The 25,477-nt window shown below is 33.4% G+C and overlaps 1 protein-coding gene across 2 annotated transcripts in view; it reads right to left on the bottom strand.

Annotated features, from left to right (window-relative positions):
- SHISA6 (shisa family member 6) overlaps positions 1 to 25,477 on the bottom strand; it is a 473,827-nt gene that overhangs the window by 227,060 nt on the left and 221,290 nt on the right. For both annotated transcript variants that reach the window (XM_051995557.1, XM_051995558.1), the window contains one exon: positions 18,370 to 18,465. In XM_051995557.1, the coding sequence (XP_051851517.1) occupies positions 18,370 to 18,465 (96 nt within the window). The remainder of the gene's footprint in view (positions 1 to 18,369; positions 18,466 to 25,477) is intronic.

Raw genomic sequence — 25,477 nt, 5'->3', positions numbered from 1 at the left:
GATGATTATTCCCATAAAATGGAAGCAAACAGCCGAGTAGATTAAAAACTAGAATCCTACAATACGTTGTTTACACGAAACACATTTGACACAGGGTGACACATGCAGAGTAAAGGTAAAAAGGCTGGAACAAAATTTATTACGCTTTGGCTAAAGTAAAAAGAAACACAAGGGTATCGATTCTGATCTCAGATAAAGCAAAAATAAAAATAGATCTTATTAAGAGAGACAAGAAGGGAAAGCGCATCTTAATAAAGGATACCATAAATAATGAAGCAGTAATGATTCTAAATGTTTATGCATCCTGTGGTAGAGCAGGCAGATTCCTAAAGAAGAATTTAAGACAGTTACAGGAAGGAATAGACAGCAAAACTATTCTAGTGGGGGACCTTAATCTTCCCCTCTCAGAAACAGACAAATTTAACCACAAAATAAAGAAGAAAAAAACTAGAATCGTTAATAGGATCCTAGAAAACCTAGATGTGCTAGACCCCTGGAGAAAATTGAATAGGGACAGAAAGGAATACACATTTTTCTTGATAGTACATAGTACCTACACAAAAACTGAATATATATTAAGCCATAAAAACCTCATAATCAAATGCAAAAAGGCAGAAATAGCAAATTTTCCTTTTCAGACCACAATCCAATAAAAATTATATTCAATAAAGGACCAGGGAAAGATAGACTATAAACCAATTGACAATTAAATAATGTAATTCTAAAGAATGAGTGGTTCAAAAAACAAATCACAGAAACAATCAATAATTTCAACCAAGAAAATGACAATAATGAGACAACCTATTAAAATCAATGGGATGCAGCTAAAGCAGTTCTTAGGGGAAATTGTATATTTCTAAATAACTATGTAAATAAAATACAGAAAGAGCAGATTAATGAATTAGGAATGCAAGTAGAAAAGCTAAAAAAGGAACTAATTAAAAACCTCCAATGAAATACCAAATTTGAAACTCAAAGAGCAGATTAATAAAATACAAACTAAGAAAACTATTAGACTAATACTAAGAGCTGGTTTTATGAAAAAACTAACAACTTTTTGCTTTCCTTAAATGAATCAGAAAAAAGAAAGGAAAAAAAAAAAAAACCTAAACCAACATCATCAAAAACTAAAGGGATGAACTTATCACCAATGACAAAGAAATTAAAGTAATAATTAGGAGCCATTTTGCCAATCACTCTGACAATTAACCAAAAATGAATGAATAGTTACAAAAATATAAATAGCTCAGGTTAACAAAAGAGAAAATAATTTACTTTAAAAGTCCACTTTAGAAAAAGCAATTGAACAGGTCATTGATGAACTCCCTAATAATGAAAAAAAAAATCTCCAGAGCCAGATAGATGCACAAGTGTATTTTACCAAACATTTAAAGAACAATTAATTCCAATACTATGGAAACTATCTGGAAAAAGAGGATAAGAAAGAGTACTGTCAAATTACTTTTATGACACAGATATAGCACTGGTACATAAACCAAGAGTCTCTCCAAGTCTCTCTGTATTCATCCTGCTGGTCATTTCTTACATAACAATAATATTCCATAACATTCATATACTACAATTTACCCAGCCATTCTCCAATTGATGGGCATCCATTCATTTTCCAGTTTCTATCCCCTACAAATAGGGCTGCCACAAACATTTTGGCACATACAGGTCCCTTTCCCTTCTTTACTATTTCTTTGGGATATAAGCCCAAAAGTAACACTGCTGGATCAACGGGTATGCACAGTTTGAAAACTTTTTGGGCATAATTCCAGATTGCTCTCCAGAAGGGTTACATTCATTCACAATTCCAACAACAATGCATCAGTATCCCAGTTTTCCCACATCCCCTCCAACATTCATCATTATTTTTTCCAGTCATCTTAGCCAATCTGACAGGTGTATAGTGGTAGCTCAGAGTTGTTTTAATTTGCATTTCTCTGATCAATAGTGATTTGGGAACACTTTTTCATATGAGTAGTAATAGTTTCAATTTCATCATCTGAAAATTGTCTTTTGACAATTCCTTTGACCATTTATCAATTGGAGAATGGCTTGATTTCTTATAAATTAGAATCAATTCTCTATATATATTGGAAATGAGGCCTTTATCAGAACCTTTAACTGGGAAGATGTTTTCCCAGTTTGTTGCTTCCCTTCTAATCCTGTTTGCATTAGTTTTGTTTGTACAAAGGCTTTTTAATTTGATATAATCAAAATTTTCTATTTTGTGATCAGTAATGGTCTCTAGTTCATCTTTGGTCTCAAATTTCTTTCTCCTCCACAAGTCTGAGAGAGAAACTATCCTATGTTCCTCTAATTTATTTATCATCTCGTTCTTTATGCCTAAATCATGGACCCATTTTGATCTTATCTTGGTATATGGTGTTAAGTGTTGGTCCCATGCCTAATTTCTGCCATACTAATTTCCAATTATCCCAGAAGTTTTTGTTATTTGACAAAAATAAATTCTTATCCCAAAAGTTAGGATCTTTGGGTTTGTCAAACACTAAATTGCTATAGCTGACTATTTTGTCTTGTGAACCTAACCTTTTCCACTGATCAACTAATCTGTTTCTTAGCCAATACTAAATGGTTTTGGTGACTGATGCTTTATAATATAGTTTTAGATCAGGTATAGCTAGGCCACCCTCATTTGATTTTTTTTTTCATTAATTCCCTTGAGATTCTCGACTTTTTATTGTTCCATATGAATTTGTTGTTATTTTTTCTAGATCATTAAAATATTTTCTCGGAACTTGGATTGGTATAGCACTAAATGGATTAGTTTAGGGAGTATTGTCATCTTTATTTTATTTACTCAGCCTATCCAAGAGCACTTAATATTTTTCCAATTATTTAAGTCTGACTTTATTTGTGTAGAAAGCTTTTTTGTAATTTTGCTCATATAATTCCTGACTTTCCTTTGGTAGATAGATTCCCAAATATTTTATGCTGTCAGCAGTTATTTTGAATGGAATTTCTCTTTGTATCTTTTGTTGTTCTATTTTGTTGGTGATGTATAAAAATGCTGAGGACTTATGGGGATTTATTTTGTATCCTGCTATTTTGCTAAAGTTATGAATTATTTCTAATAGCTTTTTAGTAGAATCTCTGGGATTCTCTAGGTATACCATCATATCATCTGCAAAGAGTGATAGTTTGGTTTCCTCATTGCCTATTCTAATTCCTTTAATCTCTTTCTTGACTCTTATTGTAGAGGCTTGTGTTTTTAATACAATATTGAATAATAATGGTGATGGTAGGCAACTTGCTTCATTCGAGATCTTACTGGGAAAGGTTCCAGTTTTTCCCCATTGCATATGATGCTTACTGATAGTTTTAAATATATGCTCCTGAGTATTTTAAGGAAAAGTCCATTTATTCCTATCCTCTCAAGTGTTTTTATTAGGAATGGATGTTGGACATATAAAGGACTGCTTGCCATCTAGGGGAGGGGGTGGAGGGAGGGAGGGGAAAAAAAATCGGAAAAGAAACGAGTGCAAGGGATAATGTTGTCAATATAAAGTAATCATTAAATAAAAAATAAAAAAAAAGGAATGGATGTTGGATTTTATAAAAGGCCTTTTCTGCATCTATTGAGATGATCATAGGGTTTTTGTTAGTTATATAGTCAATTATGCTAATAGTTTTCCTAATATTGAACCAGCCCTGCATTCCTGGTAGAAATCCTACTTGGTCATCCTGGGGATGATTTTCTGTAATCTTTTTGCTAATATTTTATTTAAGATTTGAGCATCAATATTCATTAGGGAGATTGGTCTATAATTTTCTTTCTCTGTTTTCAGCCTGCTTGGTTTAGGTATCAGTACCATGTCTGTGTCATAAAAGGAGTTTGGTAGGATTCTTTCTATCCCTAATTTTTCAAATAGTTTATATAGTAAGGGAGATAATTGTTCTTTAAATGTTTGGTAGAATTCACATGTAAATCTATCTGGTCCTGGGGATTTTTTCTTAGGGAGTTGGTTAATAGCTTATTCTATTTCTTTTTCTGTGATGGGACTGTTTAGGATATTTACTTCTTCCTCTGTTAGTTTGGGCAAGCTATATTTTTGAAGGTATTCTTCCATTTCATTTAAGTTGTCAAATTTATTGGCATAAAGTTGGGCAAAGTAACTCCTAATTATTGCTCTAATTTCCTCTTCGCTAGTGGCGAGTGCTCCCTTTTTATTTTTAAGACTAACAATTTGATTTTCCTCTTTCCTTTTTAAAATCAGATTTACTAAGGATTTGTCTATTTTGTTGGTTTTTTCATAGAACCAACTCTTAGTTTTATTAATTAATTCAATAGTTTTTTAACTTTCAATTTTATTGATCTCTCTTTTATTTTTAGAATTTCAAGTTTAGTGTTTGACTGAGGGTTTTTAATTTGTTCCTTTTCTAGCATTTTTAGTTGCAAGCCCAATTCATTGACCTTCTCTTTATTTTATGCAAGTAGGCCTCTAGAGATATGAAATTTCCCCTTATTACCACTTTGACTGCATCCCATACATTTAGGTATGATGTCTCATTATTGTCATTTTCTTGGGTGAAGTTATTAATTATGTCTATGATTTGCTGTTTTACCCAATCATTCTTTAGGATGAGATTATTTAGTTTTCAATTATTTTTTAGTCTACTTTCCCCTGGCTTTTTGTTGAATGTAATTTTCATTGCATTGTGGTCTGAAAAGGATGCATTTACTATTTCTGCCTTACTGCATTTGAGTTTGAGGTTTTTATGCCTTAATATATGGTCAGTTTTTGTATAGGTTCCATGAATTGCTGAAAAGAAAGTGTACTCCTTTCTGTCTCCATTTTGTTTTCTCCAGAGATCTATCATATCTAATTTTTCTAGTATTCTATGTACCGCTTTGACGTCTTTCTTATTTATTTTGTAGTTTGATTTATCACATTCTCAGAGTGCAAGGTAGAGATCTCCCACTATTATAATTTTGCTGTCTATTTCTTCTTGCAGCTCTCTTAATTTCTCTTTTAAGAATTTAGATGCTACACCACTTGGTGCATATATGTTTAATATTGCTATTGCTTCATTATGCTATCCTTTAGCAAGATATAGTTTCCTTCCTCTTTTAATTAGATCAATTTTTGCTTTTCCTTGATCTGAGATTAGGATGGCTACCCCTGCTTTTTTGACTTCACCCGAAGCATAGTAGATTTTGCTCCAATTTTTTACTTTTACTCTGCATGTATCTCCCTGCTTCAGGTGTGTTTCCTGTAAACAACATATTGTAGGAAGTCTGGCTTTTAATCCATTCTGCTAATTGCTTCCTCTTTATGGGGGAGTTTACCCCGTTCACATTTATGGTTAAAATTACCAATTCTGTATTACTTGCCATCTTGTTAACCCCTGTTTATGCTTTTCTCCCTTCTTTCCCCCTTACTCCCCTTCCAAGTAATAAGCTTGTGAGCACCACTTGCTTCTCACAGCCCTCTCTTTTTAGTATCCCTCCCCCCACATTAGAGTTCCTCCCCCTATCTTACTCTTTTCCCTCACAGTTTCCTTATTCCCTTCCCGCTTAGCTTATTCCTTCCCTTTTCATTTTTCCCTTCTCAGTTTTCAATGAGGTGGGAGAAGTTTCACCATAAATTGAATATGTCTAAAATTTTTCTCTTAAAGCCAATTCTGATGGCAGTAAGATACCCACTATATTCATCCCCCTCTATTCTTTCTCTCAAATATAATAGGTTTCTTTTGCGTCTTTGTGAGATGTAGTACCCCCACTTTACCCTTTTTCTGGTACAATGTCCTTTCCACCTCTAGTTTCTAGAACAAGGTATACATGTATTCTTTATATATTTTTATAGCAGAAATATAGTTCCCAAGATTTATTTTTGCCTTTTTATGTTTCTCTTGAGTTCTATATTTGTGGATCAAATTTTTTGTTAAGTTCTGGTTTTTTCATCAGAAATAGGTGAAATTCGCTTATTTCATTGAATGACCATCTTCTTCCCTGGAAAAACATGCTCATTCTGGCTGGGTAAGTTATTTTTGGTTCCATACCAAGTTCCTTAGCCTTTCAGAATACCATATTCCAGGCCCTTCGATCTTTTAATGTGGATGCTGCTAGATCCTGGGTAATCCTTTCTGTGGCTCCTTTATATTTGAATTGGGTTTTTCTAGACATTTGCAATATTCTTTCCTTCATCTGAGGGTTCTGGCATTTGGCCACTATATTTCTTGGTGTTTTGATTTTAGGATCCCTTTCAGTAGGTGATCGATGAATTCTTTCAATGTTTATTTTACCTTCTGCTTCTATAACTTCTGGACAGTTCTCTTTGATAATTTCCTGGAAAATTGTGTCCAGGCTCTTTTTTTGCTTGACGGATTCTTCTTGTCTCCTCGAGTCATTCAATTCCATTTGTTTGATTCTGATTTTCAATGAAGTATTTTCTTCACTCACTCTTTTAATATCCTTTTCTAGTGGTCCAATTGAGTTCTTTTGTTCTATGGGTTTTTTTTTTCCATTTCATCAATTTTATTTTTTAGAGAGCTATTTTCTGTTTCCAGTTCACTGATCCTATTTTTCAAGGATTTGATTTCTTTATCTACTCTGTCTTTAAATGAGTGCTCTCTATCCGCATAGAAGCTGTCATTGGTTAAGATCCTTTTCAATATTTTGCTCATTTTGTCAGTGAAGAGTCAGAGACAAACTAGCAAAGAAAAAAAGAAAAAAACCCCAAATGGAATCTGTTTTTTTGGAGGGAGGGGCTAGGTGGTGTTACCGAGCTTCCTCTACAGACTAAAGAGGGGGGTGGGGAGGGGAGCAGCAGCGAGTCACTAGCAGGACTGTGTTGTGCTTGTGGTCTCGGACTCCTAGAGCATGCTGAGACACTGTGGGGGAGGGGTGGCCAGGTCTGAGAGACTCCAGCTGTTCTGGGTTGTATTCTTAACTCCCCTCCCCACCCAGGGTGTTTTTAGCTTCTCTGCTGGGCTACTGACTTGCTGCCAGGGCAAAGTATCCAATCCTGTAGCAAAGCTCTCCCCGCAGAGACAGCTGAGATCACACCCCACCCCATTCCGGTCTGCTCGGCTGTGAGCTGCCTGCCAGGCTCTCACTGCCGCTGCCTGCCTTCAGCCTGTGCCTGATCTAAAACCGTCCCCGCCCTCAAACAAAAACAGACTTTTCCTGGCAAATTTCAAGAATGTCTTCTCTTAGTAACTATTTGTGGGTTTTTTCAATCAAGCATTAATTCAGAGGCTTGTAATGGATTCTGAGAGAAAACATGGAGCTTACACAGCTGTGTGCCTCCTCTCTGCCATCTTGGCCGGAAGTCTGACCTCTGGGATTTTTAATGGACAGTATTTAATTCTCTAAGAAGAGAAGAAGGCAAGTACAAGGAAATCAGGTTTTTCCTCCAAAGTCAAACAAGTAGTGTATAGTAGAATTCCCAAAACAGAAATCTATCAAGATTGAGTGGAGGAAGATAGCAAATTAATTTATAGAATACTAGAGCCAGAAGTGACTTTAAAGATTGTGTAGTCCAATCCCTTAATTTTACAGCTGAGGGGATTCAAGGATAGAAAGGGGGAGTAACTTCAAGGTCCTCAGTGAGTTAGTAGAAGAATTGTGATGATAATCTATGTCTCTGGATTCCTACCGATCAAATTTATTGAAATTCTAAATTTCACTGCTGGCCACATAGCAGTGTTCTTTTTTGTTTCATTTTATTCTGTTTTGGTGTTCCTTTTCTGTTTTTATTTTTTTTCTTATTCTTTTTTTTTAATAAAATAAATAAATAAAGGAATTTTAATGTTCACTTTCAATACCTGCCTGTCATATGAGAGATCATAGGATAGCTTTAAAGCTGAAAGATACCTTAGAAGTCATTGAACCTCACCCCTCTATTTTGCAAATGAGGAACTTGAGGCTTAGTAAACATAAGAAACTTACTTAAATTCACACAACTAGTAAGAGTTTGAGGTAAGATTTGAATTCAGATCTTAATCTACTAATAGCATTTACACCACCATATACATGGTATAAAAAGGTATCTCTGTATGTGAATATATTGTGATATATGTATATTTCATTACTTCAGTGAGTGATGATCTCATTTATATGACTACTCTTGATACCCATCGATTTCTTTTCAGCCTGTAATTCATGTCCAATTTTTCAAGTAACTCCTTTCAAGAAGATCTATGTAATTTATTAGAAATCTTCCTTTAAGCCAGAATTTACTAATCTAGCACCCATGATAGATTTATTCTGTGAACTAAATTGTGAGAAAAATATTACACCATTATTTTCATCCCCAAACAAATAAACAAACAAAAACTTATGTATAAGGGTAAAATTTCAGACACCACAAAAATTGACTTAGGGGTAACTTCTGTTTGATATTTGTAGATAGGGAAGTTTCTTTTAGAGATGAACCATCTAACTATAAAGCGACTGGTCAGATTTCTTGTAATAAAATGGCTTCTGTCATTCTCTCCCAATTGAGAAAGAATTCTCTTTTGAATAATGCTTTAAGAAGCTCTACCCCATGAATGGGTAGCCAGGTGACACAAGAGATACAGAATTGGGCCTGGCCTCAGGTCAGATCTAGCCTCAGACACAAACTAGCTGTATGACCTTGGATAAGACACTTAATCTAGTTTTCCTTAGTTTTCTCCATCTACAAAATGAGCTGGAGCAGGAGTAGGAAAGAAAACTCCAATGAGTGTCACCAAGAGCCAAACATAACAATAACTTTGGGCAACTGTGGTACAGTAGATAAAGCACTGGGACTGGAGTTGGAAAAATTCATCTTCATTTGGCCTCAGACTTGCTAGCTATATAAACGTATCCCTATTTGCTTCAGTTCTTCATTGGTAAAATGAACTAAAGATGGAAATAGCAAACTACTTCAATAATTTTGCCAAGAAACTCCCCAAAGCAGGATCAATAAAGAATTGGACACAACTGAAATATCTCAACAACAAATACCTTGAATAGCCTTTTCTTCTCCCATAAGTTGAGCTCCTTTCAACTCTGGGTCTATAATCCTGTACCAACACATATATGTGTGAGTGTAACCTAAAGCCTCAGTTTCCATGATTCAATTTCTGTATCTTTTCTTAAAAAGACATTTTGGCTTTTCTTTGGATGAGGCTGTGCAATATGCAGTAAAAAGCAATACCGATCTAAGGGATGTTTTGGAAACAAAAACCAACAAGAAATCCTCCCTCTCCTCCTGAAAAGTAAAACTACCCATGAGAGTGACCAGTTATTCTTCCAGTATGAAAACACAATGATTTATGGGATTTAGACACTTTCTACCAAAATCATTACTATCAATAATGATTTACTCCAAATAATGATAACTTTATGAGCCCTGGTTCCTTATTTCCCATATTTATGTATAGTTAAATATATATGACATTATAGAATGAACTATAAAAATCTAATTGTGCAGCATACTTAATCACATCATCCAGTAGCTTACAAATCTTTGATCTCTCTTATCGGTGCTCCTTATTGGTGTACCTTTCTGAAGGAAAGAGCAGGAATGACAGAAAGATAGTTAAGAGAATAAGTTATTGTACTGCCCCTGCTACTCATTAGCTGTATATGATCTTGGTGAATCAAACAATGAAATATCAGGGCTATTTGAACTGTAGTCTATGGATCTATTCATGGATACATTTAAAGATATCTATGAACTTAAACAGGAAAAGAATTACATCTTTACTTTGACATAATTGTTTTTTTTTTTTTTTTTGCAAATGTATGAATTTTATTTTGTGCATTAGAGAAGTGATCCATAGTCTTCAGCAGACTGCCAATGAGGTCCTTCCCTCACCACAAAGGTTAAGAAACTCTAATATAGAGACATCAAAAGACAAAGTTTAGGCCTTCATCTGTAAAATGAGAAAGTCACAGTATTTGCTTTAGGGGTCATCTAACAACTCAAAGTTTCCTGCGTTGATAAGCTTTGTGGAAAAGGGTAATTTGTGCCTTCCACTTTTTGGTAGAGCTCTCAGTTTAGCACTGATATTTCTATTAAAGTATTGTAAACAAACCCTCACAGAATCATGTATTTCATTGTTTGTTCTTAGTTCTCAATGAGGACAATGAGATAAGGAAGGAGATGTCATGACTTACATCTGAGTTGGATTTAAGTGAGGGAAGACTGTGCTAAGTCACCAGCCTTGCTTTCTCCTCCAGAAATCTCTGGATCCAGGAGCAAGATATAAATTAGGATAACTGGAGATGGCCCAGATACAGTGAGAGATCTTTACATTTTTGAATCATAGTTATTCCCGGGTATTAGTCTGATAAGCAATATACATGCAATGATTAAGGCTAAGTAATAAATGAAAAAAAAAAAAAAAAAAGGCCATATTTACCTAGTAAAAAAAAAAATCAGTATGGAAGGGGAAGACCCTTAATTTTTCTGGCTAAAACAGAATGAATTGCTATTTACACTCACTCTGACCCATCAGCGCCCTAACAATGACCAAATGAAGGGGGACCTTTTGCTGGCCAATCAATGAAAGCCAGTGTGACTGACATGGTCAAATCATGGTCCTAGCCCATAAAACCCATAATATCTTGTGAGGTTTTAGTGATTAAAATTTACATTCCTTTGGACAGAGTACCTGAAGGTAAGAGTATGACATCCTATGTGGACAGGAAGAGAGAAGAAGGAAGTGTGGAATGAGCAAAGGAAGGCACTTCATTGTCCAACAGAAATTGGGCAGTTGGGTTCTCGGGGGTCAGCAGTAGACACTTACATATTGTTGCTTGTCCTTCCTTCTTGGAGAGGACTTTTACCTCAGGAAGGTGATGCCATGACTTGCAAGTGAATTGAATTTAAGAGAGAGAGGACTGTGCAAAGTCCCTAGTCTCATTATCTCTTCCAAAGCCATTCCCAACTGGCCAGTTCAGACCATGGATTTAGAGTTGCAAGGGACATTAGAGACCAGCTCATCCACTCCCTTTAACACAGAGAAATTAAATTACTTTGCCAAATATAATTAGTAATATAAGGTCATGGCAAATAGAAATAGTTTCATTCTTTGTACTTAAACTCCTATGCCTAGCATAGTACTTGGCACATAGCAGATACTTAATAAATGCTAATAAAAAGGGCAGCTAAGCAGTAAGAGATAGCTAGGTTACTCAGTGATAAAGTGCCAGATCTGACTGAGGAGGATTCATCTTCCTGGCCTCAGACACTTACTGGCATTGTGACTCTAAAAAAGTCATGTAACATTGTTCACCTCAATTTCCTCATCTCTAATATAACCTGGAGAAGGAAATACCAAACCATTTCAGTAATTATGAAAAGAAAGCTCCAAATGAGGAGCTGAATATAACTGAAATAACTAAATAATAAATATTGGTTGACTGATAAATGGTAGAATATGGATTTGAATCTGGGTCCTCTGACTTCATAACCATTAGGTTTTTTGTTTTTTTTCACTATAACATTTTTTCTAGTCTCAGCAGCAGTCTTAAGTTCTCCACTTTAGAAATGTTGTTTAGTCAACCAAGTTCTATCAGGCATACTTACCAACACAACTTTCGAAGGTATGGCAGGAAAAAAATAATCATTAATTACTTTTAGTAGAGCAATAGAGAAAAAAATATATAAACTATACATATGCCTAACTTTCCCTGTTTCCCACTATGTATGGTTAATGAAGAAATTGTATAATTGTATGTGTTGAGGGTACAGGTTGGATTATTGGACTTGTCAGAATATAAAGTACATTAAATCATATCTTCCAGGTTCAGAATTTGCAGATCAGTGAAACATTGAAGAGTTGAACAGGTTTTACTATCTCTCCTTTAGAAGCTAATTGCCACCACTATTAGTTAGTACCTACAGTGTATTTACTTTTTTACAATTTTATCTATGAGTTGAAGGTATAATTATACCTTTCGTAATTTTATGGATTTTATTGAAGACTTATTTTTTAAAATATATACATAGATTCCCTCCTTTTAGTTCCTATAAGAGATGATCTTGTAATGAAAATACAACTCTGATGTCTCTTACATCTCTTTTAATGAAAAAAATTTTAAAGTAAAAAATGGAAGATAATTTTTAAAAATCAGGAAAACCTATTAGCAGACAGGAAAAAACAAAGAAATCTGACTTTATATGTAATGTTTCAATGATCTCTGCAAAGGAGGAAGGGAGATGTCTTCCCATAGCTCTTATTTTTGGGGCAAGTTTGTTCTTTATACTTCTATAACATTTATTATGAATTGTTTGATGCTTCTCGATCTTTACATTTGTAAGATTTTATATATCTTTTTTTGGATCTGCTCACATCACTTCATATCTGGTCTTTTCTCTATATTTATAATGCTTGTAGTTTCTTACATCACAGTCCTATTACATTACATTCATGTAGCACAATTTGTTTGACCAGTGGGGGGGGGAGGGAGAGAAGAGAGAAGGTAGAGTGGTGATGGTACTATATATGTACCCAGTAGAGTGTCTGAGTCAAACAGTTTGAGTATTTTAGTCATTTTATTTATACAATTAATAATTTATTATCAGAATATTTGTAATAATCATATAATTTTTTCATCAACAATATGCTAGTTTCTCTATGTTTCCATAATCCTCTGAAATTGACGATTGCAATCTTGTCTTTTTAGACAATTTTTTTCTGGGTGCAGGGTGAAATGTTAAGGTTCATTTATTCTTTCTGATTCATATTTCTTTCATTATTCATGATTTAAATCAAGTTTTCATACTGTGTTAACAGTTTCAAATTCTCTCAAGAACTGTTCTTCATATTCTTTGATGATTTGTCTATTCTGGATGATAGTTGTTCATATGTATATATACAAATATATATGTATATTTGTGTGTGTGTATATATCTGTATTGCTATTGTTTATATATTATATATTTAATTGTCTAAATATCTTGAATATCAAATAATTTTCTGAGATTCTTGATTAAAAAAAGACACTTTTCCCAATTTTTACCATCTAATCCCGGATGTATATCAAATAGTTTGATGGCTGATGTTTCATGATATGTCAAAGTCTGAAAATGCTATTCCCCTTTTATTCCTATTTTAAATTATATTTCTAGATGTTCTATATCTTTTGTAATCCAAATGAATTTTGTAATTAAAACTAGCTTAGTAAAATAATCCTTTTTGAGTTTGATGTTTTAATATTAAATGTGCAAATTATATTTGTTATTATTATAATTGTGATTATATTTTCATGGCCCATCCATGAACACTAAATATAACTCCAAATATTAAAGATGTTCTTTATTTCCTGAAGAGACATTTTGTAATAAAAGTATTGCTTGAGTATCCAGAGAATTATTCCAAAATGCATTTTGTAGTTGATTTGAATTGCATTTCCCTTTTTTAAATATTTCATTGGGTTTCATTATGTTATGTTACAGAAATGCTATTTTTTGTGGAATGATTTTGTAATTACAATTTTCCTAAAGCTATATATTTTCTCCATTTATATATCTGCTGATACCTTAGCTTTTTCTAAGCAAACTATAATGTTATCAACTAATAAAGAATTATATTGTATCTTTGGCCCCTACAACAATGGCTTTAAAAACTTCTTTCTCATATCTTACTGCTATTGAATATTCTCAGTAAATATTTAATTAGTTAATACATTTCTTTTCTATTTTTATTTATTTTTATTTATTTATTATTTTTATTATATTTTTAGGAATAAAATTTTTCTCTGGGAATCTTTTTAACTGCATTCCAAAATTTTTGGTAGGTTGTTTTATCATTATCATTGTTCTGTATATAATTAATTATTTCTATTATTTGTCCTCTGATCCATTTATTACTTACTATTTCTTTACTAAGTCTACAATTAAATCTGATGTTTTTATTCACTGAATCACTATTTTGTTACCAAATGACCTGTAAAAATGTGATTATTTTTCTGACTTTTTACATGTATTGGCAATTTCTTTGTACCTTAATATATGCTCAATTGTTGTAAAAGTTCCATATAATACTGAATAAATATGTATATTATTTAGTAATTACATTCAGAATGCACCTCAAATCTTTCAATTCTAAATTCTTCAATATTTTGTATAATCTACATTTTCTATTTTGCCTTTCTAGTTAGTTTTGTCCCAGAAACTGGAAAATTTCCTATTATTTTGTTATTTTCTGTCTTATAACAATTCATTTAATTTTCCTTCATGGATTGAGATGCCATGCCACTTGGATAATACATATTTAATATTAATATTGGCTTATTGTCTATGATTTTTGTGAACTTTTAGGGTTTTGTATAATAACATGATTATAATTTCTGTGCTTTTCAAATTCAAATAGTAAATTTATTCCAATCCTTCATTTTTATTCTATGTATGTATTTGCATTTTTGTTGCAAAGGTTGCCAAGTTTTATTTTCTTACACAGTCTGTCAATCTCGTTTTATTGTTCTATTCAAATTATTTATATTTAATTTCATATGACTTATTTCTAATAATGTTAATTTTTTTCTTCCCTTTAGTTAGCACTTTGCTATTGTTATATTAGTATTTTGTCCCAAAGATCAATTTTGCTTAATTTACTTTGATGCTATCCTTTCCCACAAATTCTCCTTTGCTTCCTTCTTTACTCATTTCCTCCTGTTTATCAACTTTTTCAATAGTTTTAGAATTTTTCTTAACTCATTGATTTCTCTTTTCATTTATTTAGTTATCTAATTCTCCTTTTCCTTCCTTGCTTTTATCCCCATTAATTGAGTGATTATTTCAAAATTTCCCCTTCTCTGTTCCTATCCAACTTTTGTTTGTTTGTTTTTGTTTTTCCTCTTTCTATTTTCTGAGTGTGAATTGCTTTTAGAAATCATGTTTTCCTTTTTCTCTGAGACATATTGTTGACCGTAGACTCTTTAGGAAGAAAGAGTTTCCTTGTGCACAAAATCCTGTCTGTTTATATTCATTGTAAAATTACCATTTCCCATTATAGAAGCATACATTATTCTTCACTGAAATACTCTATTTTTCTTTTCCTTGTTTATATTCCATTCTTTAATTTACTCATTTATATAGTTTTATGCATCTATGAAAGGATTTTGGGGTTTAGTCTGACACTTGAGTCCTGTTCTTCCTCTGTCACTTCATATATGCCAATATAACATATCTGTCTGCCTTTGTCTTTGACTTGAATGAACCGGCCAGTTGATTTATGGTGCCATGTACATATTCCCTGAGAAACATTAAAAGTGAATTAGGTTCATTCTGCCATGAAAAGCTCTTCATAGTCATTCAAAAGCACTAAAGAAGCTGTCCATTTTTCCTGGCATTTAGTGGGGGAACTCTGGGTAAAGTATAAGACCCTTCAGCAACTCTTAGAGCTGCAAATAGTGGGGGAACTCTGGGTAAAGTATAAGACCCTTCAGCCCAGAGGAAACCTGCCAACAATAGCTGATTTGGCTCCCCATTTCTCTTTGGTGCCCATCTTCCTTCCTGAGAAATTAAGGAGGGCATGACCACCTGTGTCTTACTTGAAGCAAGGGATACTTAAAGCAGGGTGCTTATAGTTAGCACTTAGTGTGATTGATGAGATAATGGTTTTCTAGTTCCCACATAGTGTGCTATAATGATATAATCTTACTGAGGTATTTAAAATCTGAGAGGACTGGAAATGACAGACTCCATCTTTGACCATCTTTGTGGCGGCTCTCCTTCACTCTTCCACTAAAGACCAATGCTGGTCCAGAGCTCCTCCAGAGAGATAATCTGGACATTACATTTTGGCACCCAAACAGGGACTTCCAGAAGGACACTACAGGCAGTCATTTCTTTTGTGGTGTTTTTCCTTAGTTTCAAGGAGGAGCTGACGCAAATGGAATATTTGCCAGCTAAGATTATATGTGAACAATGCTAGAGTTTCTATAGTTTTTAAAATTGATACTGAATCTAAGGTAATTCTACTATATTGTTATTTTTCAAAAAAGATTTAAGTTTCATATAAATAGAAATCAATATGAATAAAAATGAAAATTAGCTCTCTACTATGAGCAATATAAAAGGATAAAACTTGTCCCTTCTCACTTCTAATCCCTTTATCATTACTATATTTACTCTATGATTTCCTTTTTGACTTAACTGACTTTCTAAGACTTTGATGTTTATTTAATCTTTACTTCATATATTTGAAGTGGATTAACACAGAATATGACTTTTTTCTGAGGATACTTCCTCCAAAGTATAACCTTATGAATGAGTGAAAAGTCGATAGGGTATAATGTAGAGAGGGAAAACATCCTAGTTTAGAACTGATATTCTCTTCAACCCAGAGGATCATGACTGAGTAATTTTCATATGACCTCCTTCGTGAAAGCAGAAAAGAGTAAGAGAAAGAAAAGGAAAAAAGTGCAAATTTATTTATAAACTCTCTGGGTGTATGGAATTCTTGGCACCTCAAGAAGCTAGTGAAGTAGTACACTGAGTTGGTTGGTAGATCAATACTGTCTGAGGGACTTAACATGCCTAAAGTACCTGGATATGCCATTATTGTTAGCATGAGGCAACACTAGAGACTTCTGGGAAGAGAAAAAATTACATTAACTGATTTGCTCAATTGTGGCTATATTGTAGCACTTCTTAAAACTTATAATATTTTTCAACAGAGATGAAAAATCAGCAAATGTCAGATTTGTTATGCAATCTATCCTTACTTAACTGTAGGGAATTTTTGTAGGACACGAATAATGACCATAGCATTATAGTGAAGCAAAAATACATTTTTGTTTATGTAATCTTCTTTGGTACCAATAAAATGGTGCTTTTGAAAAATGGCCCAAACCTTCTAAAGTAATGTCTCTATGCCTTAAGTTGCAAAGAACATCAATGTTTGGTTTGTGGTTAATCTAATCTCTTAGGGGAATTTAATTTCATCATATAAATTATGGATCATTAAAGGGTATGGGTAGGCCAATGGAGTTTAATTCTAGAACTGAAATCAGCAACATCTTTGACCTTAAATGCCATAGAAGGGCTAAATGACATTCATGAGTACTATGGAGGAGAAGAAAAAATGGATTAAGAAAGGACAAAGAAAGAGAATATATACACATATATGTATTAATATTTTTATATGCACACAAAATGGGAAGATGTAAGAAAAAAGATTTATTAGGTAGGAAATGATATTAATATTTGTGCCAAAGTACCACTTAAATTGTTTAGTCAAGGATGATCTACTTGTTGACATATTATTTTCTACCTTCCGTCCTCCAGAGCTACCCTTGCAATTTTTTTAAAAAGAAAAGAATTCAGCTTGGCACCAAGTTTTCTCTGACAACTCAGATCTGTGGATCAGATTTCACTAGATGAAGCCAGGAAGTTTGCATGTACAAATTGGACTCTCAGGTTCTTGGTGCTGGCTTGTAACTCTCAGTATCCACAAGTATCACCTATATCCTTGATAAACTTTTATTTAGATACACACAGACACAACAGAGAAACACAAACACAGATTATTTTTCTTCTCCATAGAATTAACATTGCATAGAGAATTCTTTTTTAAAAAGTACATGGAATGTAAGAAATATTGCAAATTGTCTTTTTTCACTCATGGAACAAAAGACATATCAGCCAAAGGAAGACAGAGAAATATTTCTGCATATATTTCACATTGGTTCTATATAACTTTACAGATTGATAGAAAAGTAATCAGATGGATTTGGACCAGATTACTCCTATAGTAACAGAATTCTCACAACACCATTATGACTCTAATAAAACAGAAAATATAAACAAGCAGGATTCCACATCTCCCTTCACAGATGCTCAGCAAGCCAACATCAGCTATATCACAAACAGGATCAGTAGAGAAAGGCTCATCTGGTAGCTTTAGGGACAAGTTAACATCTAGGTTGGTGCCTATATTATACAAGATACAAGATATACATATGTACACATACTGTAAATGCTGGGCTGTTTACAGAGTAAAACTCATAATGCATACTTGTAATTCATACAGAGTATAGAAATCAATATAGAAAATGTTAATTTAGAAAGGAAATAAGAAAAAAAAAAGAGAAATCTACTTTGCAGTACTACAGATACTTTGCTTATCCTATTCCCTACCCCTTTCCCCGCAAGCTCCCTAATTAAAGCGAACAGTGTATGTCTGTCTTGCTTATCCTATTCCAACTCAGGGATTATGTCCTCTAATGTCACATATCCTCTACATTCTGGGAAGCTGTGTTAAAAGCACCCTAAATCACCAGAAATAATCGTAAACACCGTGGCCCTAATCATTCCTGTTCAGGACAATTGTCTGGCCTCCTAACCATCTTCAATGTTTCAGAATGACTTTCTCTAGCCAATTTTTGTATTTAGTAAAAAATGGTTTCCACTGTACCCTTCGTGTGTCCTCTTCCTAATGTAACAAATCCAGATGAAATGAAGTTATGAAGATCAGGACCTCCACTTCGATGAGCATCTTTCCCATAGATCCCTATGGTAAAACAGTAGATGAGGGAAAGGTTACTTGACGTACTCATGACATTTGGTATTTACTTCTATATAAAATTTTATATACTTTATATAAAATCTGCTGGACAGTAAAACTCATAGGAACAGAGACTATATTTCACTATCTAAATCTTCCATGGCACATAGTATAATGGCACACATATTGTAAATATATTTGATTTTAAATTTATTTTTAATCTGAACACTTTATTTCAAATGAATATTTCCATATTTACAGTAGAGTAAAAAATAAGATTACACATATACACATGTGTATATATACAACATTTTACTAGGTATGCTTCCTTGTGGCTTTTTATTCTCTCTTGAGCATTTTAAAAATACTTCATATGACTCTTTTCTTTTTCCTTTCAATTTTTTTTTCCTACTCTATCCCTATCCTCCATTTTCATTCTCCCACCTCCCTTCCTTCATTGAAGGAAAAAAAAAATAACAAGTCAGTTATTAAATAAGGCAATAAAAAGATTTATATCATAGCTAACATTTATATAGTACGTTAAGGTTCATAAAGAGCTTTACATATGCTATCTTATTTGAGTCTTATAACAACCATGTCATCACATACATTATTATTATTATTTTATAGATATATGATGCCAAGACAGGTTGAATGCCTTGATCAATGGTATTCAGATAATAAATGTTTAAGGAAGAAATCAAAATGAAGTCTTCCTGACTCTATAGGGCCTTGCTATTAAATCAGGGGTTGGCAAAGATTTTTCTTTAAAGAGTGGAAAAAATAAATATTTTAGGCTTTAAAAGGCAAAAGCAAAATTAAGGATATTATATGTATTTGTTATAACAAAAGAAAAACTAATTCCCACATATTTTTATTGATGAAATAAAAAATACAGTCAATATTAATAAGACCAACTGGGTATTAATTTTTGATAATATACATCTAGTAATAAGGATGAAATTCTTTTGGGGAAATAACATTTCATTGAATTAGGGTTCAAAGTTAGAGTAACCTGTTATCAAAATTGTTCATAAATGTTCATCTGATAAAGTTGATCAGATTTTATATATTTTCATCTTTAAAAACATGTTAAGTACTGCCAAATATTAATATCAAGTCATAAACATGTGATTTCAATTGAACATATACATCTTTTAGAATTTATGGAGTTGTATTAGGATTCTTTTGATAGTTGTTTTTTAGCATGTCATTACATCTCAGTTGAATCATGTCCAATTAAGATTTAGTTGGAAACGCCTCAATTTCACAGTTCAATGGATTTGGAAATATGGCCATTTCTTTTGCATTTTTTACATTTACATTCTCTAAAATTGGAGAAAAACAAAAAAGTGTAAATGAATTATAGCTTTAACTTGGAAAATATATCTGCTGCAAATATGTATAGGAAAGGAAACCTCACTTTGTATTTTAAATTCTGACAACACAAGAATTATATTAAGCAACTTGACATGACTTGGGATTCAAACAATCTTAGTTGTTAAATCAATTATGTCATAGTATAAGTTTCACTATTTTGTCTTGAAATTTTATGTTAAATTCATTAAGAAACATTATTAAGTATGCACAAAATTATTTTAAAAATATTCAATCTTAGTGATAGAAGACAGTTTTTCACATTCAGAAAATTTTCAATTTTGGCCTAAACTTCAAAAATTATAATAATGCTTCCCAACCCCTTTTCTTATTTTGACAGGATAGGTATATGCTGGTGATAAAACAAAATGACACCATATGATAATATTTGTGATGCTCAAAAAAGGCTGTCGAGTTATAATTATGTGCAACCATTTGAAGTGATGAATGAAATTTGAATTTCATATAATTTTCATGTATTATAGTATCTTAATCTTCTTTAGATTTTTTTAAACCATTAAAAATGTAGAAATTATTCTTAGCTTGAGCTATACAAAAACAAGTGGGTCAGATTTGGCCTGTAGGCAGTAGATTGCTGAACTCTGCACCTAGCTGCCTCATGGAAGCAAATGCAAAAAAGCAACCCATAGAGAGATCAAGGAGTTCTGATTTAGTCTAAAAATTAATTGTGTCACTGCAGCAAAGCCAAAGGTCCTGATACAATGATCTCACCAGAGGAAGAGGTAAATGAAAGAAACATTACAACTATCTGGGTAAAAAACATTTTATTAATTCCTTTAAAAATTTTAGAATCATTTTTCATCTCCCTTCTCCCTTACTCTTTTCTCCATAGAGTCTTCTTTTGTGATTAAAAAGTGCAATTAGGTAAAATTAATCAACATTCTGGTAATACTAGAAAATGTATATGCTAATACTATATATGCTATATAATATTTTAATATTCCTTACTAATCATTCACCACTTGTAGGAGGCATGGTTCACTGTCAATACTACGAAGTCATTATTGGTTAGTGGACTGATCAGGTATTTCAAAACTGTTTCTCTTCACATTACAGTGTCCATAATGTAAATTCTTTGCCTGATTCTGCTTATTTTGCTGATTATTTTCTTCTCAACTTCTGATATAAAGAGAGTCTATAATAATTCTCCCTAACTATCTTATAATGTTACTCTTGTTCCTGTCTCTTCTCTCTCTCTCTCTCGATCTTCTAAAGCTCAGTTGTTAAGGGATAGGTTAATTCTCCCAGAGCCTCCACAGCTGTAAATCATAACATCTGAAGGAGTTGCAAGGCAGCCTTTGCTGACACAGGTGTTGTGAACTGGGAATGAGATAAATTGGAGGCAGAGGGAAGAGCAGAAAGGTCAGACAACGCAATGGCCTCTCAGTCAGAGAGCTCAGAGAACAGCAACAGCCTCTCAGTCTCCTTGTATGATGATACATCCTCTCACAAGAGGAGATCCATTCTGAGTTGGATCTCCAGCAGCCAGTCAGGTAGCTCCCATGTATTCCAATATATGGCACCTGAATGTGGAGAAAAAATTACAGAAGAACCAGAGCTGTTCATGAGAAGGATCCTTCCAGAGTTGAGGAAGAAGAGCCCCAGTAAGTCTTTTAGTCAGGATTATTTAATGGGTCAACATATCATAGGACCAAGCCAGGAGATTGATGAGAGACTTAAATGCCTGTCCTCTTTTCCACTTGAAAGTTTGCCTTTATCAACACTTGCTACAACTATCCAGAAGTGATAGTGCTGCTGGCATTCCTCAGTTTGCAGACCATGCTGTGGGGGGAAAATAACAGCAAAAAACAAAAAATGAGTAATTATTAAGGGACAGGTTACTTCTCCCAGAGCCTCCATAGCTGTGAATCATAACATCTGAAGGAGTTGCAAGGCAGCCTTTGCTGATACAGGTGTTGTGGACTGGGAATGAGATAAATTGGAGGCAGAGGGAAGAGGAGATAAGTCAGAAAATACAACGACCTCTCAGTCAGAGAGCTCAGAGAACAGCAACTGCCTCTCAGTCTCCTTGTATCATCCTCTCATAAGAGGAGATCCATTCTGGGTTGGACCTCCAGAGCCACTGTCAGGGGGCTCCCATATATTTCCAATAGCTCCTGTGTATTCCAACACTCAATGAAACTGAAAGGAGTGGGTTTCAACAGGAAAAGAGGGATTTCTATGTGTCTTGAAATTGCATGTTATAGCTGATAACATCAGTTAATATTTATAAATAGTATAAATATATAAATATTTGATATTTATAAATATTTCTCTCAACACTGAGAAAACCAAAATCTCTGCTTCCAGAGAAATAAGAGTGCTGAAATAAGCCTTTTCTTTATTCACTAAATCTCTCTATCCCATAAAATCTGGGAGCCTCTGTGATATAATGGAAAATTCTTGGGAGGCCTGTGTTCTAATCCCAGTTCTGCTAGTCATTAAACATTTGATGTCCCAGTTTCTTCATTTGTACAGTTAGGCTGGAAGGTGTTAAGACAATCTCAGATCACATCAGTCTTCCATCAAAAGACATCCAGTGGCTCCCTATTATCTACTGAATTAAATATAAACTCTTGATTTTGGGATTCGAGGTTCTAATTATCAGGTTCTAATTTCCTCTACCATAATATATATAATGTGAAGGAGAATAGTTAGAGAAGTTACAGCAAAATTATGGAAATCCTTGAGTCCTATGGATAGTATGCATTCCACAAACTCATTGGGAAAATGTCATCATCTTGCTCTTTACCAACTCCATAGTCTTTCTTATAATATTCCCTCAAACCTTAAATTGATTCCTTATTTTGTTTGAATTCCCATTCCTTTCTTTTTTTTAATAACTTTTTATTGACAGAAACCATGCCAGGGTAATTTTTTACATTATCCCTTGCACTCACTTCTGTCCCGACTTTTCCCTTCCCTGCCTCCCCAGATGGCAAGCAGTCCTATACATGTTAAATACATCACAATATATAGATACAATATATGTGTGCAGAACTGAACAGTTCTCTTGTTGAACAGGGAGAAGCAAAGCCGATGTTTATGGGTACAAACAAAAGTACTAGTTACTCTAGGTCTTTCTTCAAGTAACAGGAGAATTCATATGTTGAAGACAAGTTTTCAGAGAAAACATTCTTTTTTCTCATGGATGCATGTCGTGGTCTCTCTCTCTCTCTCTCTCTCTCTCTGTCTCTTTCTCTCTCTCTCTCTTTCCCCCCTTTCTCTTTCTGCCTATATGTCTCTGTCTGTATGTCTCTGTCTGTCTGTCTCTCTTTATCCTCCTTCCTTTTCTCTCTCTCCCCTCCCCACCTTCCCTTCCTTTCTCCCCCCCTCTCTGTTTCTCTCTCTGTTCCTTTCTTTCCTTCCCTCCCTCCTTCTCCCCTCCTCAGCCTCAAGTCAAACAAAGACCAAAAAAGAACACTTAAATAGCAATTACATCAAAATCTTAGGAAACAAAATCATCCAGAAACCTACTGGATCAATTTACAGCTTTAGCAAAGTTGCAGGATATAAAACAAACTCACACAAATCATCAGCATTTCTATATATTAATGACAAAGCCAATTAGCATGAGACAGAAAGAGAAATTCCATTTAAAATAACTATAGACAAAACAAAATACTTGGGGGACTACCTGCCAAGAAAAACCCAAGAACTATATGAACATAATTACAAAATACTTCTCACACAAATAATGTCAGATCTAAATACTTGGAAAAATATAAGTTGCTCATGGCTAGGCTGAGTTGATATAATAAAATGACAACTCTGAATTGGTCTAATTGTTCAGTGCCATACTAATCAAATTGCAAAAAGAAAATTTATGATATTATATAAATGAATTTTATGAAAAAAATAATAAAATTCATCTGGAAGAACAAAAGTTCAAGAACATCAAGAAATTAATGAAAAAATATAAAGAATGGTGGCTTAACACTTTCAAACCTAAAACTATATTATAAAGCAGCAGTCATCAAAACCATTTGGTAGTGGCTAAGAAATAGTGTGGTGAAACATTGAAATAAATTAGATATCACAATAATCAAAGCCTGTTAGAGTAAGCTAGTGTTTGATAAATGCCCAAACTTCAGCTTCTGGAATAAGAACTCACTATTTAACAAAAATTGCTGGGAAAATTGGAAAATAATATGTCAGAAACTTGGCATAGATCTACATCTCACACTTCTAGCAAAATAAGGTCAAGATGGGTACATGATTTGGGAATAAAGGATGATACCATGAATTCTTTTTTTAAAAAATCTCTCCTATAGTTTTTCCCATTTGTTATGATTTCTCTCTCCCAACACGATTCATAAAGCAATATGTATTAAAAATAAGTAAATTTACTAGGAAAAAAAATTCTGAGAAAATTAAGTCTAAACCAATACACCTATCCTGAGTTAGGACATGACATAACTTCTAATGTACAAGGGCAATTGATGCTCTGATACTGATATTAAGGTAAACTGAGGTGGCTTAAGCATAATTACATCATTGACACTATTTACTTGTTTAAATTTATTTAAAGAGTAATTCTGAATAGGTTTTATTTTATTTCATACATCTAGCACTTTCTCAGGTCCACAAGGAGCATTAAGTACTAAAGCAAAAAAGATCCAAGGAAAGCAGGTTAGCCATGAATTTAGGACTGTGTATCTACAAACTTACAAAGTTTAGAAAACTTGGTCTCTAGTTACAAACAACTAGAATACTTGTCTACTCAAAATGGCTACTATATACAATATAGATTTTTTTTTTAAAGGTACAAAGAGAGGTACTAAAAAAGTACTGAGGAAAGAACTAGAAGAATTAATGATAAATTTCTAGCAAGGGGCATTATGTTGAAATTTTAAAATGGATAGAGACTCAACAAGAAAGAAGGAAAAGTCATTTGATATTTACTGAGAAGCATGAGCATATGTAGCAAAGAACATGTGTGTAGGATGACAATTAGTCTAGTTAACTAGCTCACTGAATTTGTAAAAGGCTATCATATGAGGTAAGACTGGAAAAGGAGGATAGCTCCAGATTAGAGGTAAAATGCCTGAGCCATGTATTTGAATTTTACTTGGTGGGTAATCAGTCATCATTATTTAATTTGGGACTGTGAGGCACCAGCAACAGATCTATCTATGCTAAAAGGAAAATAGTGTCTGGTAGATCAATTACAGGGGTGAAAACTGTTTTCACCCCTGTAATTCATCTTTTGTAAATAGTCTAGAGAGATGAAAATGATATAAAACACATATAGAAGTTGCGGCTTGTATGAGACATGCAAAACCATTTCAGAAGTAGAATAAATAATACTTGATAATTAATTAGCTATTAAATGTAAACTCTTTAGTTTCCTAGTCTTTAAAATGGGGAGAATGTCACTTAGTAACTTAAGTAATTGGATTAAAGAATCTTTTGAGATACTGGCAAGATGATGCACTGGAAAGTGTGACTGATTTAGTTATGTGACAGATTTAGTCATGCTTTATAAATATGGCAAATGACCAGAATGTGTCTGATAATCATCATCACTGAGATGCAAAACATAATTCTGCTATGAGAGGTACAGATGCATAGTTAAAAAAAAAAAAAAAAAGCTTACTAGCATTCAAGGTAGGAACCA

This window comes from Antechinus flavipes, chromosome 4, assembly GCF_016432865.1.
Source record: "Antechinus flavipes isolate AdamAnt ecotype Samford, QLD, Australia chromosome 4, AdamAnt_v2, whole genome shotgun sequence".
NCBI lineage: Eukaryota > Metazoa > Chordata > Mammalia > Dasyuromorphia > Dasyuridae > Antechinus > Antechinus flavipes.
The sequence above is the reverse complement of the archived record's forward strand: the minus strand, read 5'-3'. Positions and strand labels throughout refer to the sequence as shown.